Source organism: Tachysurus vachellii, chromosome 2, assembly GCF_030014155.1.
Source record: "Tachysurus vachellii isolate PV-2020 chromosome 2, HZAU_Pvac_v1, whole genome shotgun sequence".
Taxonomy (NCBI): domain Eukaryota; kingdom Metazoa; phylum Chordata; class Actinopteri; order Siluriformes; family Bagridae; genus Tachysurus; species Tachysurus vachellii.
In genome coordinates this window covers 6,741,934-6,760,570 of record NC_083461.1, presented here as the reverse complement: position 1 = coordinate 6,760,570, position 18,637 = coordinate 6,741,934, and the positions used below count along the sequence as shown (strand labels likewise).

Genomic DNA, 18,637 nt, shown 5'->3' with positions numbered 1-18,637 from the left:
CAATGCAGAATTCTTTCAGCTGTGTGACATTTGAGGGGTTTCTTGCATACCCAGTGTGTTTCAAATCACCACACTGGATCTATCTCAATAGGATTTAGATCTGGACTTGGTCATTCTAGAATTCTCTTTTTTACTTTTCAGCCAGTCCTTGGTGGGTTTACTGGTATGTTTGAGGTTATTGTCCTGCTTTAAGGTCCAGTTCCACTTCAGCTTCACCTTTTTGACAGGTGGTCTCATGTTCCTCAGACACCCTCTGATACAACATAGAATTCATAGTGGATTCTATGATGATGAACTGGCCAGGTCCTGCTGCAGTAAACCATCCCCAAACCATAACACTTCCACCTCCATGTTTCACAGTTAGTACGAGGTTCTTTTTCTAAAATGCTGTGTTTGGTTTTCTCCAAACATTCCTTCTGTTATGGTGTCCAGATATTTCAATTTTAGACTGTCCAAAGCACATCCGTGCTCTTTCTCATGAATTTTTTTTTTTTTTGGACAGCAAAGATTTTGTCCTTGCACACCTCCCATGATGTTATAGTCTCTTTCTGATTGTAGATTCATGCACTTTGACATCTGTAACTGCAACTGTAGCAAGAGCTTGCTGTAGGTCCTGTGATATATTTTAGGGTTTTTGGAGACTTTAAGCATTTTGGACGGCCTGACCTGGCCATGTTAGCAGTTGTTTTAGATTTTTAGATGGTGTATTGGCTGATTTACAAATTCTTTTGACCTTTTTATATCCCTTATATAAGCGTCAACAATCCTTTTTCTGAAGGCCTCGGAGAGCTCTTTGGACGGTGACACCTCTCACTTCATCAATTAAGAGCAGACCAAACTGAGGGACTTTTTACACCTGGTCACTTCATGTGTTGTCTCTGATCCGATAGCTATCTGATTTGTTAAAACTGTTCCATTTACATTAGGCCACATAAACGCGTATCGGCGAATCAGATATCGATCTGATCTTTCTACTCCCGCCCAAAATGCAAATATATTTTACCTCATTTCCGGGGTAATTGAAATGGAACACGCTTTGGTGTATATACTTAAATATACTTTTGTTTCTATGTTTTACAAAGCTTTTGTTGGAGGCTTTCATCGCTCCAGAGCAATAAGTGCCTGCGTGTCATCCATGTTTGTTTCTGGCGCGATGCACGACTCGTGAGTCACTTGTGAGTGACGTACTTCCGTTTGGGAGGAGTATAGCGCTGATGTATGTGGCTTGAACAACCACATTCATTTACACCTGTCCAGTTTCATCTGAAATGCGTCCCAGACCACCTCCTGAACCCAGACCACCTCCTGAAGTGGTTCGAGCGATCGGATTTATATCCGTCTCGAAAACGTTTCGGAGGGCATTTAGACCTGGTCTTTTTACCATCAGATAGATATCTGATCACAGAAAACACATGAAGTGACCAGGTGTAAAAAGCCCCTTAGTAAGAACAGCTCTGTAACAGTGTTCTAATAATTTACACCCGATGTGATACACCTGCAGGTCATTTTATCCATTTTAAGTACAAATAAATGTGGGGGTGTCGTTTCTTTTTCTTTACAAGAAATTTGATTTATTTTAAAGTTACCTTTTATAGATCACTTTAAAAAAAGTTTTTTTATTTGGGTTTTATTTGTTTAGTGATATTACTTGAAACTTCTAGTATTGTTAAAATGAAGATCAAATGCCTGTATGTTTAACTATTAAAGAAAAACCAGGCTTTCATGGGGTGTCCTTTTTTTTTAATTGACCGACCGTGTGTGTGTAATTAGGAGGAAATTCCTACTCTAAATGAATATATATATATAATTGAAATATAAAGTGTGCGTACTTTCCTGTGTCTTTGCCGCCCAGGCAATGACGATGGATTCTGTTAAAAAAAAAAAAAAAAAGAAAATAAATAAGTCTGCCAGCTGCGAGTCAAAAGCTGTTAAGGAAAGTGAGCTGGTGCCAAACATTAATGATTTTAATGGGTTTGACTGTAAAGGAAATGGCTGGGGATTTTTGTAGACTGAGTTCAAGAACAGAGGTTTTGTCATTTTTAATCCCAACACTTCAGGTCCTTGATGAGGCTGGAGTTTCCATATGACACTAATTCACATCAAACTGCCTGTTCTTTTTATGACTGACTCGGAAACACATTTGCAGGAAGAGACAAACGCATAACACACCATCTACCTCACCATGTACCTTACACGATTCCCTTATCAGGATATTATGCACAAAGCAGAGCCTTTTTTATTTTATTTCTTCTTTTTTCTTCTTCTGGCATCAAAGTCTGCTCCCTATAAAGCAGGCAATGTGTTAGTTACTTGCTCCCATTACTGCTGTGGTTGCCCAACACATCTCCAATTATGGTGGTGTTCGCTCTTTTGGCTCTTTTGAAGGTTTGGAGGTCAAGGAAATGAGAGCTGAAATGCCTGCCATCCCACCCCATGCTCCCTCCCCCAGCCTTGTTAGAAAGAGACAGTGGAGACACCGAGGGTGTCAGGAGTGAAAAGTGTCAGTAAATAAATCTGTTCATGCTCTCGTTTTACTGTTCGCTTCGAGAAGGTGCAGAGCCGTGGAGAGTTTTCTGAGCGGAAGCGGGAAGAGAAGCGAGCGTGTCTGATTTAATAACCCCAGACCACACAGATTGGGCGACGTGGAAATATGTCAGGTCTAATTAACTCCAATGTGGAAGAGTTGCTCCTTGTGTTTAATCACAGCCTGTGGACTGCACGAAGGTTATACAGAAAAGGAAAAAAAACAAAACTTTGGCTCAAGTAGGCCAGCACCAGTCACAGAGAGAGAGACGATATGCACACCTTGGAAACACAGTGTACCTGCCAAACCTCATTAACAGTCAGTAAACTTAGCTTTTGGCAAAAAATCAAATGTAATTGGTCAAGCAAGACATGTTTGGAGCTTTGGAGCCTCCAGTCGAACGCAGGTCTGGCTCAACAAAAGGCTCATCAGTAAGGACAATCCCAAATAATGATCATCACAAGTTTAAAGAGAGAGAAATCTACAATTCATTTCATCTAGCCAGAAATATAAGCTCAGCCAAAATCTTTCCTGTACTTTGTTAAGCTTTCATTAAAAGCTTGCTGCGTCAGTAAGGTAGCTCCCAAAGGTCATCTGTATTTGGGGAAAGAGGAACATTCTGGAAGATTTATCACCCATCACTATTCCCTTACGGTCAGGGTCCTCCAGTAATGTTCAGTTAAGTGTCGCATTTCAGCATTTGAGTTCAAATGAGCTCTGAGAAATCATTAAGAGGCCAAGCGGAGAACCGAAGGTGCTTGTGACCTGTACTTACTTAAATGTTTCAGTTCTGTGTGTGTGTGTGTGTGTGAGTACTGGCAGTTACTGAGGATTAGCTGTGTATTAGGAGCGTATCGTAACATCCAAAGTTGTGGTACCAGGGATTTGTTCCGTGCCCCGCATAGCCATCAGCCTTTTTCTGATCCCTCTGGCGCCACTGTGTTATGTGCGCGCGTGTGTGTGTGTGTGTGTGTGTTTGTAAGAGTGGTGGTGGTAAAGTAACATGGTCAGACCAAAATTAAATCCACTGTGTATAATTTCATGCCACTTTTTCAGCTTACAATAATAGCACTAAATAAATCCCTGACCTTCAGTCAGTAGCAGCGTTACTGCAGAACCTTCTGTAGTATTTTACCTAATTTTGCAGGAAGGATGATCATTTAATCAAATCAGTGTTTTATTACCCAATGGGTGGTCTATCAGGCAATACTTCAATACTTGTTATTGTTTAAAGTATTGGAGGCTTATTACCATACACTTATTTTTTTCTGTAAATATCTTCCTCAGTTCATCAGTGACGCTAAAGCAAGGGGTGTCTGATCTTATCCACAAAGGGCTGGTGTGGGTGCAGGTTTTCATTCTAACCAAGCAGAAGCTACACCTGAGCCAAGATCTACTGATTAAACAGGTGTAGTTCCTGCTTGATGGGGGGGGACCTACACCCACCTAACGTTGGCTAGTTATCATGGCTACATCAGTGTATCTGGACACAGGGATCAGCAGTCACTTCTTTCCTTTGTTAAAGCTCTGCCTAGTAAACTCCTCCTCCAACAGCCTGAAGATGGAATTGTACCAAAAGCAGACAGTTCTGCAGATATACATAAAGAGGCAATTGAGGTCTGTAAACATGGACGTTGTTTCATCATAAATTATTACACGCATTCCCAATTTTAACTCTTATGTTTCATCACACCCACTTCAGCTCAGGAAGCACATGGGGTAATTCACAACCAGGGCCAGGAAACTGAAACCTAACCCAAAATACTTGACAAAAATACGTTCTTTCCGATCTGCTTTTGATGTTGAGAAAAATCAAATTTGTTCTGTCTTTTTTTTTTTTTTTTTTTTTTTTGTCTGTTCAGGTTAAAAGCAGCAGAGGAATGTTTTAGACAAGCCAAGGAAAAAGCCACATACAGTGTCAAACCCAAGCATGCCTCTGGAATAGTAAGTGCACATCACATTTACACAGCACAATGTTACCGTCCTACATGTTCAGTAAAAACCGTACTCTACATTTAATTCTCACCATGAGGTTTGTTTTAACATAAGTGTGTGTGTACACTAATATACACTACAGTTACAAAATGGGAGGATCATCCCAGTGAAAAAGAAATGTACTTTTATAAGTCCAATTTTTTTTGGTTTCCCCCAATATTCCTGGGTATCTGATTGGTGATTTATTATTTATTTTATTTATTATTATTTTTTTTAATAAAAAAAATCGCCTCCGTGTTAAGTATCGAGTTAAAATGGATGTGTTGATGCTGCACAAGTATTTATTGCACAGACAAAGCTGGTGTTGCCTTTATAATATTTTTTTTTTTTTTTTTTCTTTTCCACAGAAAGCGAAGCTGGGCATGAAGATCTAACAAGCTGGACTTTTTAATCCTAAAAATGAAATAAACGTTCTTACAGATCCGTTAAGAGGTAGAGTGCATGGACTGCAGACACGGGCTATATTCTGTATTAAAATTTAATCCATCTGTATCTCACACACACGCACACAAACATCCTTGTGAGTAATGTAGCAGCCCTCAAACATTTATCTGCAACATGCATACAGGAAGCGTGTCATATGCTCCCGTCCTTTCAGAGTGTGTGTTCGTGGGTGAATCGCTGTGTATGTAAACCGGAGGAAAAAGACATGAAGTATTTGCTACCAGTGATGAAAACAAAAAGAAATGAACCTTGATAAAGGGGTGATGTGTGTAAATTTCCCTCAGCTTGTTTAAACTGCAGTATTTTCTCTAAACCGATCTTGCATTGTCGTGGATCACCAGCAGTATGATGACCCCCAAAAGCTCTGTTTTGTTTCTAGCCCAGTTTCACAGATAAAAAATGAAAGCAGTGATTTTTCTGTCATCAGTGTTATGCTGTAAGAAAAAAAATCAACACAGTTTAAGTACTTTACTGTGCTGAAGCTGTATTTAGTTCCTTTATCAAGAATAATGGCAACAGTAACTAGACGTTACATGTCCGTACAAGTGGCTTAAACAGAGCTCCGAAAAGGACTGCACAGGATCTGGGAGCTCAAACGAATGGACACGCTAACGAAGACTATCAGGAAGCAGTAGGACACCTGAGGGATGCGTGTTCACGTGAACAATAGCAAAGTCGGCCTTAGAGACGATCAGGTACATGCATTGTTCTTCCTCCTTCAGCACCAGAGGTATTACAATTTCAGCTGAAGCCGTGGAGCTGTATTCTGTCTGTGTTTAACCCACGCTACAGGATCATGGCAGAAAAATGTTTAATAGGGATTACTTATTTTTTAAATGGCAACGTACAAGACTTGCTTAAAATGTATTTAAAAATGCCATTATTTTATCTAATGTAAAGTAGTATTAGCATCTTTATGTAATATAAATCTTGTGTATAATTTTTATAACTATATTTTTTCTGTCTCAGCATGTATGTGTTCAGTGTCGATATCACTCTGGTTCAGGAGAAATGAAGGTCTGCACACGTGCAATAACTATCTTATTGTTTGGGTATTGTTTGTTTTCTGGTTTGTTTTTTTTTTTGTTTTTTTTGGAAAAGCATAATTTATGTAAAATAAAGAGAAATAAATTAAAGGGTTGGGCTTTCATTTGAACCAATACATTATGTCTTGAGCAGTGTGACACTGTTCTAAAGCCACATTGGGAAATATGACACAGGTACATCAGGTAATGATAAAGTTCTTTAAAGTATACCGGTTCATCAGTGATTGATCAGCTGAACTGGGTGTTAACATTGAATCATACGACGTAACCTCATAAATGAATACATCTGATTAACCAACTGCTGTTTAACATAAATTAGAAAATATCAAAATCTAAATGCATTTATCATTGTATAAGCAATAACGTAGGCATTCATCATCATATATAATTATATAATAATTGAGTCACTGGATATTTTCAAGCGGCGGTTGAAGACCTACTTATTCAGGAAACACTTCAACTAGCACTTCTTTCCTTATCTTTTGCATTAAAAAAAAAACCTTTGACACTTTTTCATTGTAACTTTGAACAAATGTTTTAAACTCCTGGTATCTTAAGTATGTAACTTAGTGAGACAGCATTAATGTATTCAATGTTAGAGATTTAAGAACTTATGTACATCGCTCTGGATAAGGGCGTCTGCCAAATGTATATGTAAATGCTGTAAATGTAAATATATATATATAGATAGATATAGATGGATGAATGGTGATGGATGGATGGATGGTTATGTATGTATGGATGTATGGTTATGTATGTATGTATATATATATGAGATTAATACAAATGTCATTTACTATAACTTTATTTGTTGATTGTTTTTGGTGTGTGTGTGTGTGTGTGTGAGATCCAGGGTTTTCTAAGAAAGTAAAACCAGGATTCTACTTGAAATAGATTTTAATATAGAGGTAATTTCTTTCTCTAGATATATACATTTTAGTGTACCATCATATATAATCTCTATTATACTCGGTCTAGTAATACAATGTTATATTCTTTGAATAAGGCTTAATTTGAAGTCACTGCAAGCAGCATGATTGGCCAAATCAAGTCTGTGTCCCCACCTGTACTGTTACTGACAGTCCTGCAGCTCAGCCACCTCATTTCCCTCAAAATTGGTAAGGAAAGTCTGCTGTATCTGTATCGTACGTGTCTTCTGCGGATTAGGGTAATCAGATTAGGACAAGATCCAAATGCAACTCGGACGCTTTACTTTTCAGCAGCTTTTTTTCCCCCAACGGGTGGCGTTTCTGTCCAAGGACGTGTGAGCCAGATGGTTATAGGCGTCATTAGAGAAAGGTGTTCAGTTCTTCACCTTCACCAAGTCTTTTTTGTCCTTTCAGAAAACATCAGTCTTGAGATGCAAACTCGATATAACACACAAAAACACACATGACAAGAACTACACCAAAAAAGCTGTACTATTACATGGACAGCTCCAGACATCTCAACATATTAGCAGCTTTTGACTCTGCCTATATTAGGTACCAAATTTTACAAAAAAAAAAAAAAAGTTTGTCATATATATATTTTATATATTTCTTTTGTCCAACATCCCAGGCAGGCTGCTGTAGTCTTTCAGCTTTACTGTTTCCCAGATTCAGCAACGTTAACAGAAATACACCGGCACTGTTTGACCCGCTGGATCTTCCGGTGCCGGAATGGTGGCTGCAGTTCAGGGCAGTCCAGCTCCACAGTGAGAGTAGTGAAGCGGTGCGGTCGGCAGAAAGCGCACGACTGGAACGATTCCTGCTCCTTTTTCACGTGCCGTGGGATGTAGAAGGAGTTGCACTGGCCGTAGCAGAAGCGGTTGATGACGGTGCGGCTCAGACAGCCCTCATGGTTCACGGTTTGCCGCAGAGGCTGCGTCTTGCACCAGTCGCTCTTCAGGTACTTCCTTTCCGTCACTACCAGGGCTTCCTGACTGGAGGCCAATACTTCTTGTTTCCGGCCACGGCGATCAGATGTGTTTGAGCTGGTTTTGAACGGTGACGGGATTGAGCTTTGTGGGCGGGTCTTGCGGCTCTCGGACGCAGCACACAGCACACCGGCCAGGAGAACCCAAAACAACAGCTTACAGCACATCCTGAGAGAGAGAGAGACAAGAAGAAACAAGCATTTACAATTTTTGCATTTGGCAAGGCACCTTTGTCCAGAGAACTCTTACATTTATCTCATTTATACAGCTAAGCATTTGAGAATTAAGCTCCCAGCAGTGGCAGTTTGGTGGTATCACTCACAACCTTCTGACTGGTAGTCCAAATGAGCTACCATTTCCCAAGGCAGTAGCATGTGCTCCAGTCCTTAAAGACTTCCAGGTGGTTAAGAGATATAAAAGGGATGGTAGAAATGTTAGATCAGGAGTGTCCGTTATTTTTCACATAAGGGCGTATGGGTGTAGATTTTCATACCATCCGAGCAGAAGCCACACAAGTCTGATGCAACCCAACATCAAGTGATTAAGTAGGTGGAATTAAGTAGGTCCAATCCTGCTTGATTGGAATGAAAACCAGCACTCATTCTGGCCCTTTGCAGATAGGAACAGATCCCATGGTTTAGGAACTCTGTGCCTCTGTGAAGTACATCCTATTCTGATGTATGATTGGAAATATTTCAAGCTAATGTATGCCTTGTCTATTTTGATGTCTCTTTCAGTGTCTGTTGTGATCCAATCTCAAAATGGACATCACTAAATACAGAATCCAGTGAGCCTTTTTTTGTTTTGTTTTTTTTTATTCCTCTCCTGGGAACTCTCTGCCAAATATATTCAACTTCTAATATGTTAAAAATTGAATGAGACCAAACACAACATTCCATAAATGTTCATCTGTTTCGAAACCTTACGGCAGTTTTACTTTGACAAACACATTCCCAACATTTTTGCCAAAGCTCAAATATATTTTTCTGAATTCTAGTCACCAGGATAATTTGGCACATTGGCTAGTGTCATTAGAATATCAGATGTGCTGTAAATAGTTATCCATGAACTCTTATGCCTGGGGACCTTCTTCAGAATTGTTTTTTCCTCAACTTTACGCATCAAGGGCTTTGGAATTAACTGATTAGTTAAATCAGGTGTGTCCTACCAGGGAAACCATTAAATTCTACAGTCGCTGACTTCACTGGAACAGGAGTGGGATTTTCCTAGAGCTCCAGCAGCTTGGTGCCAAGAGAAAACCTCATTTAGACACACCAGCTTTGTTAGAACTGGCTAGTGTTACTGACCGCTACACAAGAGTGTACAGATCACAGCTCAGCCACATTTACATCATTTGGCAGACGCCCTTATCCAAAGCGACTCACATTATCTAATTTTTTTTAAATACAGCTGAGCAATTGAGGGTTAAGGGCCTTGCTCAGGGGCCCAACAGAGGCAATTTGGTGGACCTGGGATCGAACTCACAACCTTCTGATTGGTAGTCAACACCTTAACCACAAGCCACATCAGATCTAACTAATGACTCCTTTGCAATCTTTCAACCGGTCCTAGTTCTCAACACACCTGAGCCAACTCATCAGCTAATTACACCTTCTGTGACCTGACTCAGATGCTCTGGGGAATTATTAATAAAAATAAAAAATGGAAAATAAATAAAAATACTTTTAATAGGATAGATTGTTGACAAATTCAGAGTTGGCGAGCTTTACTGGCATGCTGTGATCTCCAGTTTGGACCGAAACTAACACTAAACTGAGGTTGATAAACAGTTAGTAACTGGATTAGTTGAGTGCTACTGACTTGATGTTCCAGCAATCAAGACCTGACTAATTTGATACCTTTATTCGTGTTTATTAGCTTTAGACTTGATCTGAACTCTGTAGCAACTGTTTAACTGCAAATGTTTGACTCTTGTTTATGTTTATAGCATTAGGCAGACACCCTTATCCTGAGCGACTTTTGTTTATAAGGTCCTTGCTCAAGAGCCCAGCATTAGCAGCACTGGGATTTGAACTCACAACCATCAGGCTGACATCTTAACTATAAGTAGCTACCACATCCTTCCAATGTGTTGGTGCGTCACATTCTACTGTAATGCTATTGAAGACCTTAAGTTAGCATTATGCTCTCCTAGTTTCTGTGTCCGCTGCTAAGCTTGGCAATAATGGATAAAATAAAATAGTTAGTAAATGGCGTGCTGTACCGTATGTCATCCTTATCTATAGCTTGTACAATATAAAGCATATTTAGATTATTGGCTAATGTTAAGAAGCAGAATTTAAACTCCTGAGTGTAGCTTTGTACTATTAGCCTTGTGCAAAAAAAAAAAAAAAAGATCAAATGTCTGGTACTTAATAGAGCGTAAGTACGTTTGAGGCAAAGTTATTTATTTTAAGGTTTACATATGCTGGAATTCAGCTATTTTTAAAGTCTAACTTGCGTGTTTGCTTTTGATCAGGTTTGTGGTGAAATGAAACTTTTTCTATGATCAGTCATTTCAGATGCATTCCTATGCCAGAACGCCTCACAAACTACAGTTTCATCAATTGCTGCGCTGTTTGCTTTCTTAGAGCAAAAAAGGAAATGAATGTCATACGAGGACGAAATTAACTTAATTGAGCCATTACTGCGGCCAGCTAATTTGTCAGTTTAAAAAACCGTCGTTAAAATAAACACCTTCATTAATCAGCTGGGGGTTGGGGTTGGGGTTGGGGGGTTAGTCTAGGCGAGAACGGAGAGCAAAGGAAGTTGATTGCAGTGAGTTTGACTCCTCCAGAGAAACAATTCCCCTTATTCCTTAGGCTGCGAGTGACAAATGCGATGAATATGTAAACGTTCTTTGGAGGCGCCGCGGCGTTATGAGTGGGCACAAACTGTGCTGAGTTGACTCATTTATCTCACTTGCACCAGAAAGTGTTTAGGCCCCAAATTTCACAAAAGCTATTCTTCTGAAGTGTGACGTTCCCTCATCCCTCCTCGCTCTTCCATCATGTTTTTCATGGCTCAGAATGTCTCTAGGGGTCAAGCTAAGCCTTTTTTTTCTGCTTTCATATTGTTTCCTGAGAGGGCAGGAAGACCCAAGATTAAGCTTAATTTGTCACTTTGTCCACGGGCAGCAGGACCAAAGAGACGGCGGCCGAGATGATTACATCTCAGGCACGAGAGAAAGCTATCTGTCAATCACATGGACATCTTTGCAGCAGATGTGGCAGCTCTACGGCTGACTCAGTCTTGGAAAAGAAACATTTACAAAAATGTGTGTTTTTCTTGAGGGAATTAAACGGTCATCTTCGGTCAGCCTTTTCTCCAGCTTATCGCTTACCATCTGATATCTATTTCACGTTGTGCTTGAGCTAAAACATTTCAGACTATAAAACGTTCTTACTGTAGAATTTGTTTTCTTGCCCAAAAGGCGTTGTGGTGTTGTCAGGCAGCCTCACTCGAGCATGACCGTGTTTTTCCTCGTCTGTTCTTGAGGCTGACTCTACAGTTAACCCCACATAACTGGAACTCCTCTTCAGACAGCGGTTCAGAGGAGCTCTTAACCGTTGTCAAAATAAGTAGCTGGTTGTGAGTCTGCGGTCTGGCAGGCTGTGGATGTTTGCACAAAAGATGATGAATGCACCCCTGAGTCACCGCGTCAGCCCGTCTTGGCCTCCAAAGTTTTGCCGTGACACCATGGCCTCAGCGGAGGCTCCTCGTATATCTGAACGAGGACAAACCCCCACTCCGTCTTCCTCTTTTTCACTCCAATCTCTCATCGCTTCCACGCTTCACTTCTCTATATTAAGTGTAGTGGACGTAGCGTATGCTCAGGAGAAGTGCCACTTTTACTGCAATTTTACAACCTTTTAAAAATCAATCATGGGTCAGATCTCATATAACTCACCATGGTTTAAAAATGGAAAGCGGTGACGTGTAACCTGATTCCAGATCAGGTTCTGGGGTTAAAGAGGAACAGCAGGGCAAGTCTAAGGAATGAGAGGTAGATTTTATCCCAAAGTACCTGACCTGTGCTGTATTTTCCATGTTCAGAGGAAGGTCAGAGGAGAGGTGAAGCTGCATTCAGCTCAGCCTGCAGGTTCAGTTTTCCTCCACTTTCTCTCCCTACTAAATCTGTATCCAGATCTCTTAAGAGTTCCTCAAGAGAGGATATGGAAATTGTCTGATCTCTTCATAGTTAGAGCTGATCTTTGTGTAGACAATGGTTGAGAGTGGACAGCAGAGACCGAAGAAGTCAATCACTGAGGAACTCCGTTAGGGACTCAGTGTTATCTTGATGATTGATTATTTTTTTCTGCTGTAGAACTCTTTAAGGCATCATCTGTAGCGGAGGTTCATTTGGCTAATAGTGGTATATATAATCGTGTAGTAAGTGGATTTTTTCTGTCCCTCTGGAACTCTTGCTAGACTGTCATTTCCACCCCTCATACAGGTCATGCCCTCCACTTTCTCTCTGAGATGTCTGACTCTGCTGCTTCCTGACCCTAGCCGCTATTTGCATCAGGCTTTGCTCTGTCCTTCATTTTGCCTAAGAGATATCAGTTATCTCCATTCAGAGGTTTTAGTCCGTTTGATCCATGCTTAAGTGGATACTAGCACTTTATGTACGGCTATTTAACTCCATAATACGGCGCTGATAAGGCTCGGTTCAGTAAGTCAGCCCAAAGGTACACGGCGTCTTCGAGATATTTCTTGTCAAGCGAATAATGACCTTAAGCATGCAGATTCTAAAGCATTTAGGAATTCCTTAGTGATTCTCTTCCAAACAGAACAAGCCTGTGTGTTTGCAGGAAGAAAAAAGGCAGATTGGAATATTTCCCCGCTGCTCATTTGAGATAATAATGTGGTTTTGAAAGCCAACATGTCTTTCTCTCGCATGTTCAAAAAAAATGTAACGCAAGCTCCCGGAGTTATTTCCGTAAATAATATGCCGGCACAGACAGGCATCAAATTAATAGTATATTATCAAATGCTCAATCATAGCTCGGGCATTTCTTTAAACCAGCGCAGATTCCAGCCCATTTGCTATGAAAACAACCTTGAGGTGTGTTAATGTTCCACAGTAGATGGGGCTGTGCTCAGGATGCCTCAGGCTGTTGGGGCATTGGCATGCAACCACAACACACCCCTGTCACCCCAAAACAACTCCCATAACCCCCTACATGCACGCACACACACACAGACTACTTTCCATAATTGCCACCAGCTGAGTGTGCTGTTTCTACAAAGGCTGAGAAACACACATCAACCACCTCCTCCTCCTCCTCCTGCTGCTCACACACATGCAAACCAGTAATCTCTACTCTGACTTATGTACTTAATGTAGCAGAAAGCATTTATAAGAGTGTGTTAGTGTGCTGAGCATGTGTGCTGCATATTGAAGAATGCGTATGTTTGGGATCTGGGCTCCTGAAGGTGCCCTGTGCTTTATCAGGCTGAGTAAACCACCAACGTGGAAAGTTAAATACACAATAACGAGAACTCGGCCGCTCTGAAGGTCGACGACAGGAACTTTGACGAGCTTGATGCTTACAACCGGCTCGAGTTTTTAATAGATATTCTGCATGTTATCACGTAGGCAGGAAAATAGCGTATGTTCAGACGGATCGGCTGGACACGTGTTACATGTTCTTCTGTTCCAAAACCTCGAATGATCGATGAGGCACTTTCAACATTACCTTATTATGACACATTTGAAATGACTTGGATGATTCACTAGAATTCCCCTGCACTCAATACAGGGTCAGTGAGTAATACAGGGAAAAGATACTAAAATTCTAACCCTGGACAAATGGACACAATATTAGTCCTGGGTATGTATTTTATATACGTTTATATCACTAAATCATATCTATTTGTTTATTTTTTTTTTTTTTAATTTCAGTTTATTTAATGAAAAATACAGACTGTGAATTTCTTCCATCTGGGTGTGATCTTTGGAAGAGATGGTGGAAGTGGATGAGTCATAAGACAATGTGGTATCAATATCTCAATGATTTATTAGTCTGAGAGCATTTTGGCTATTGGGAATGCTCTAATAACCCTGACCTGACTTCATTACCATTCACTCACCAGTTTTTTTCCATTCCCCCCCCTTTTCATTGTTAGACAATTTGGCACATCTGCTTTGCTAGCGCTTTGTTCATTAACCGTAATGTGTAATGCCAGATCATCTCTCTACACTGAGTCTCTACACAGAATAAAATCACTCGCTCATCAAGCTTATTGTATCTTATTACAAATGCATCTAGATTCACATATATACTGTAAATATTGGTGAATATTTAGTAGATATATTTAAGTTACATGTTATTCTCATGATGCATCTCACCTCTAACAGTCAAAAGCTTGGATTAAGCATGAGGGAGAAACAGTTGTGGCGATTGTGGTGTCTGGATTTGGAGACCTCAAACACCGGGTTAAAGAAGTTGTTGAGATGCCTCTAAAAAAGCAATACGGTTAAGTCTTAAGTTTCTAAAAGTGTGTCACGACTTTGTGGGTGCAGAGGAGTCGGGTGAATTTCACTCAAATCAGGTAAGATATACAGTATACAGCTCGTCAGTGACAGGGCAAACCAACTGTAGTATCAGTTACTCCGGCTGATTTATCAAGATAGCCACCCAGTTGTCTGTGATGGTGCAGTTAAATATCTTGCTACTTGGTGTTGGTTCTGATGGTGGCTTGAGGGTTTGGTGGTGGATGTTGGGATGATGAGATTGAGGAGGTGTGACTCCTGAGATGAAGACGGGAGAGGTTCTGCTTTATTTGGGAAAGCATCATCCTCCATAACCCTTAGTATCCTTTCCCACCACTTTTAAGTCAGCCCTCTGCATCTTCAGACAATTTTTCACATAAGAGTCCTGCCCAAGATTTAACCCAGGACTCAGCACCAACACCAACACCACCACCTCGGTAGCTCATACCACTGAGCCACACAGCAAGAAGCTTGGACCGTCAGCACAGTAATCCAAGGTTCTTACGACTACACAACATAAGAACGAACCAAGGGTGAGTTTGCTGTGTCTTTTTTTTTTTGTTAGAAGAAGCTTTTATAAGAAACACAATGAAACTCTTTTCTTTGCATATACCAGTTGAGGGTATTGGGGTCCGAGGGCAGGTTCAGCCATGATACAGCTACCTGGAGCAGAGAGGGTTAAGGGCCCAACAGTGGCAGCTTGGTGGTGCTGTGCCTTAAACACTTGACCAGTTAGTTGTTTATTTTTAAAAGTAAGCACCATGTTACCACCAATCAGCAACTGGGGGTCACTTAAGGACTAGAGGTAATGTCTTTTTCTTTCGATTCCCAAATTGGTCTATTAGAGGTGGGCAGTGCATTTGATTTTATTTATTATCTTGCAAACACTCTACTATACTTCTTAATAATGCACTCTGTCTAATGCCATGGTGTAATGGTGTAACGCTTATTGTAAAAAAAAGTTGACGGGACCCCGACGTTCTTATGAGTAACCATGGAATTAAGAATGAGGAAAAAGGTGTCACTTTTTTTTTTTGTTTTAATATTATCTATTAAGAATTAAGCCCGGGTATAAATCCGGGTACTCCGGTTTCCTCCCCCGGTCCAAAGACATGCATGGTAGGTTGATTGGCATCTCTGGAAAATTGTCCCTAGTGTGTGATTGCGTGAGTGAATGAGAGTGTGTGTGTGTGTGTGCCCTGCGATGGGTTGGCACTCCGTCCAGGGTGTATCCTGTCTTGATGCCCGATGACGCCTGAGATTCTGCTGAGAGGCTCCCCGTGACCCGAGGTAGTTCGGATAAGCGGTAGAAGATGAATGAATGAATGAATGAATAAAAATGGAGAGCTTTCAAAAACTGAGGACACCTGTTGCATGCTGGATATGATGCACTGGATAATCATCATGAACTGATGTTTATTTGACACCACCGCTGTCCTTTAATCTAGTTTTATACCTGATCCCAGCAAGCGGCCAACTCTGAAGCTAGAATCTTTCCACACTTGAATCTTCAACCTGGGATGCACTGCTATAAAACTGCTCATTAACCACGGCAGAGTGACTCTGATACAGATTTAATCACAGCAGTAAAGGAGCTTTATTAAGCAAACACACTCGCTTTCTCCAAACACACTGCACAGAGCTGGGGGTTAAAGAGCTGGACTTCTTTTCTGCTCCTTTCCTCAATGTTGACTTACTACTTAAAGTGTGGTGTGTGAGACTGTAATCTAATTGAGATTTAATCTACATCTGTGAACTCATTTCACTGTAATAAGCACAGAGTTATGTGCTAAAAGTGCTAACGTATCAACTAGCATCAAGTTTTCAGCATTACAGATGGTTCATTAATCTAATTAACTGCTGAAGATTGTAACTTCTTTTCATAACTCCAGCAAGACAAAACCCTTTACAATTTTTATGAATACTAAGAAATGTTTGCATCAAAAGCTTCAGTATTCAAAATTGTGATTATATTACAAATATATATATATATATGTATATATATATATATATATATATATATATATATATATATATATATATATATATTAGCCAGTTTCTTCTTTCTTTTGATATCATTACAGTCTAGTTTTCTCCATTAGCTGAGTGATCTCAATTATCTAAACTGCACCATAAACAGAAAGGAATCAGAACAAACAAACAAACAGAGTCAAATTCTGAGTCAAACCTGACTTGTTGTTTGATTTGCTGTGTCAACGCACCAAAACAATTCGGAGCAAAATGGTTAACATTTTGAAGACGTTTTGATGCTTCGATCGTTCTGTTTTTTTTTTGTTTTTTTTTTTTAAATGTCAGCAACTTTTTAAAAGCAATATTAACAGGAATTCATTATAATATTAGTTTCATTTGTATTATTGTGGAAGATAATGTCACATCAATGGCAGGAACATTTAAAATAAATAAATAAATAAATGAATAAAAAATAAATAAATAAAGCGATGTAAAAGCAGTCAAAAATCTACATTGTACATTTAAATTCCAAATAATTTACTCAACATAAATAATTACTCGACTCAAATAATTTTATCACTAAAGCTAAAAACATTTGCTGTAAAGAACTCTGAACTGACAAAAGATTCAACAAAATTCTTATTATTTTGTTTGTATTTTGAAAAGGAGGAACAAGGTCTATACAGCTGCCAACAAGTGTGTTGTGATGTCATTTCCATCAATATTAAATCAGTATTGCTTATATGATCGTCAGGATTTCCTGCTGCTTTCTAGATTTAATTCAGTGCCATAGAATTATGTATTCAGTTTAATATGCGACTTTTTAACTTCAAGCTGAGAAGTTCACAACACACACATACAGTACATGTGGTGGTTTTCTGTGGGCTTTAACCCTTTAATCTCAGGCTTGTGATGGAAACCAAACTGAAAACACAGATTACTGACCAGGCCAAATCCGCTTTGCCCAACAGTGCAAGGTGGAGCAGTCACGGACCCCGGCAAACACAAATCATTAATCGGATCATTAACCGTTTTAATGCTCTTCCCACCATAACACTCAGATTCCCACACACACACGCACACACACGTTAAGCTTTTTTCCTATGAAAAATAGTGGAATTGATTATATAGATGTTTTGGTTAATCTTATTGACTGCATCATGAAAAACTGAATTACAAGACTGACTCCTTCCTTCCTGAATGGATCTTCATCCTGCTGGAACAACTGGCTACATTCTATACAAACACACCACACACACAAGTATATAAAGACCATTTTATGAGGAAGATCACTTACCTCTCGTCTGCAGTGGTCCAGTTCTCAGTGCACGCGTGTGTGTGCTTGTGTGTGTTTGTGTGTTTGTGTTTGTGTTTGTGTGTGTGTGTGTGTGTGTATTCCGGTAGTGGTTAGGTTGAGAGTGCTGGTGTGTGTGTGGCTCGTGGACTGAATGCTGCTTTGATGCCCATGGAAGAAGGTGTCTGAAGAGATGCCTCTCTGTCTCCAGAAGTTGGAGGAGAACTTCACGAGTGTTCCTCAGCAGGCTTTCTGTCCTGCTCAGTGGGATGAAGATTTTCTATCTGTCTCTCTGAGTCACTCTTCTCCTCTCTGTCTCTATCTCTGTCTGGCTTTCTCTCTTACTCTCTTTCTCTCTCCCCGCTGTGTTTGAACTCTTGTTTCTGGCTCTTCTCCGTCACCCGCATGTGGATCTTATCAAACCGCAGGATTTCTATTGGCTCTGATCACCAAACAAATCAGACCATCTCTCTCTCTCTCTCTCTCTCTCTCTCTCTCTCTCTCTCTCTCTGCTTCCCTTTCCTCTTTGCTTTCTCTGACTTTATTCCTCTCTATACCCCCTCTTTCTTCCTCTATTTCTGACACGCCCACTTCTAGCTCCTTCATCCTCTCTCTCTCTCTCTCTCTCTCTCTCTCTCTCTCTCTCTCTCTCTCTCTCTCTCTCTCTCTCTCTCTCTCTCTCTCTCTCTCTCTCTCTCACTCACTCTCTCTCTCTCACTCACTCACTCACTCACTCACTCACACACACACACACACACACACACACACACACACACACACACACAGCTCATCAATGTGTCACCCTGAGTGGGAGGAGGATCAAAGTTGCATTTCGTTTCCAAAGCCGTGACTCTGAGCATAAAACATTCTCGTGATCCTGCTCGGCTCTGAGGAAGCTTTATCACTTACAGAAAGCTCTTTAAACTCCAAAGAAGCACACGTCCAG

At 40.3% G+C, this 18,637-nt stretch overlaps 2 protein-coding genes across 2 annotated transcripts in view; one reads left to right on the top strand and one right to left on the bottom strand.

Annotated features, from left to right (window-relative positions):
- Window positions 1-6,023, top strand: part of fmn2b (formin 2b) — a 75,558-nt gene extending 69,535 nt beyond the window's left edge. The window contains exons 18-19 of the mRNA XM_060895036.1: window positions 4,387-4,468; window positions 4,867-6,023. Coding sequence (XP_060751019.1) covers window positions 4,387-4,468; window positions 4,867-4,893 — 109 coding nt within the window. The 3' untranslated portion in view covers window positions 4,894-6,023. The remainder of the gene's footprint in view (window positions 1-4,386; window positions 4,469-4,866) is intronic.
- An 865-nt stretch (window positions 6,024-6,888) lies between these two features.
- On the bottom strand, window positions 6,889-18,227 carry grem2b (gremlin 2, DAN family BMP antagonist b). Its single transcript, XM_060895022.1, has 2 exons — window positions 17,695-18,227; window positions 6,889-8,095 (listed from the first exon to the last, which is right to left on the bottom strand). Exon 2 carries the CDS (start codon window positions 8,092-8,094, stop codon window positions 7,594-7,596), a length of 501 nt encoding a protein of 166 aa, XP_060751005.1. The 5' UTR covers window position 8,095; window positions 17,695-18,227; the 3' UTR covers window positions 6,889-7,593.
- Between the last annotated feature and the right edge of the window lie 410 nt (window positions 18,228-18,637).

What these genes read in the sequence shown, in the direction of transcription:
- grem2b (XM_060895022.1), bottom strand. Translation starts at nt 8,094, where the DNA reads ATGTGCTGTAAGCTGTTGTTTTGGGTTCTCCTGGCCGGTGTGCTGTGT.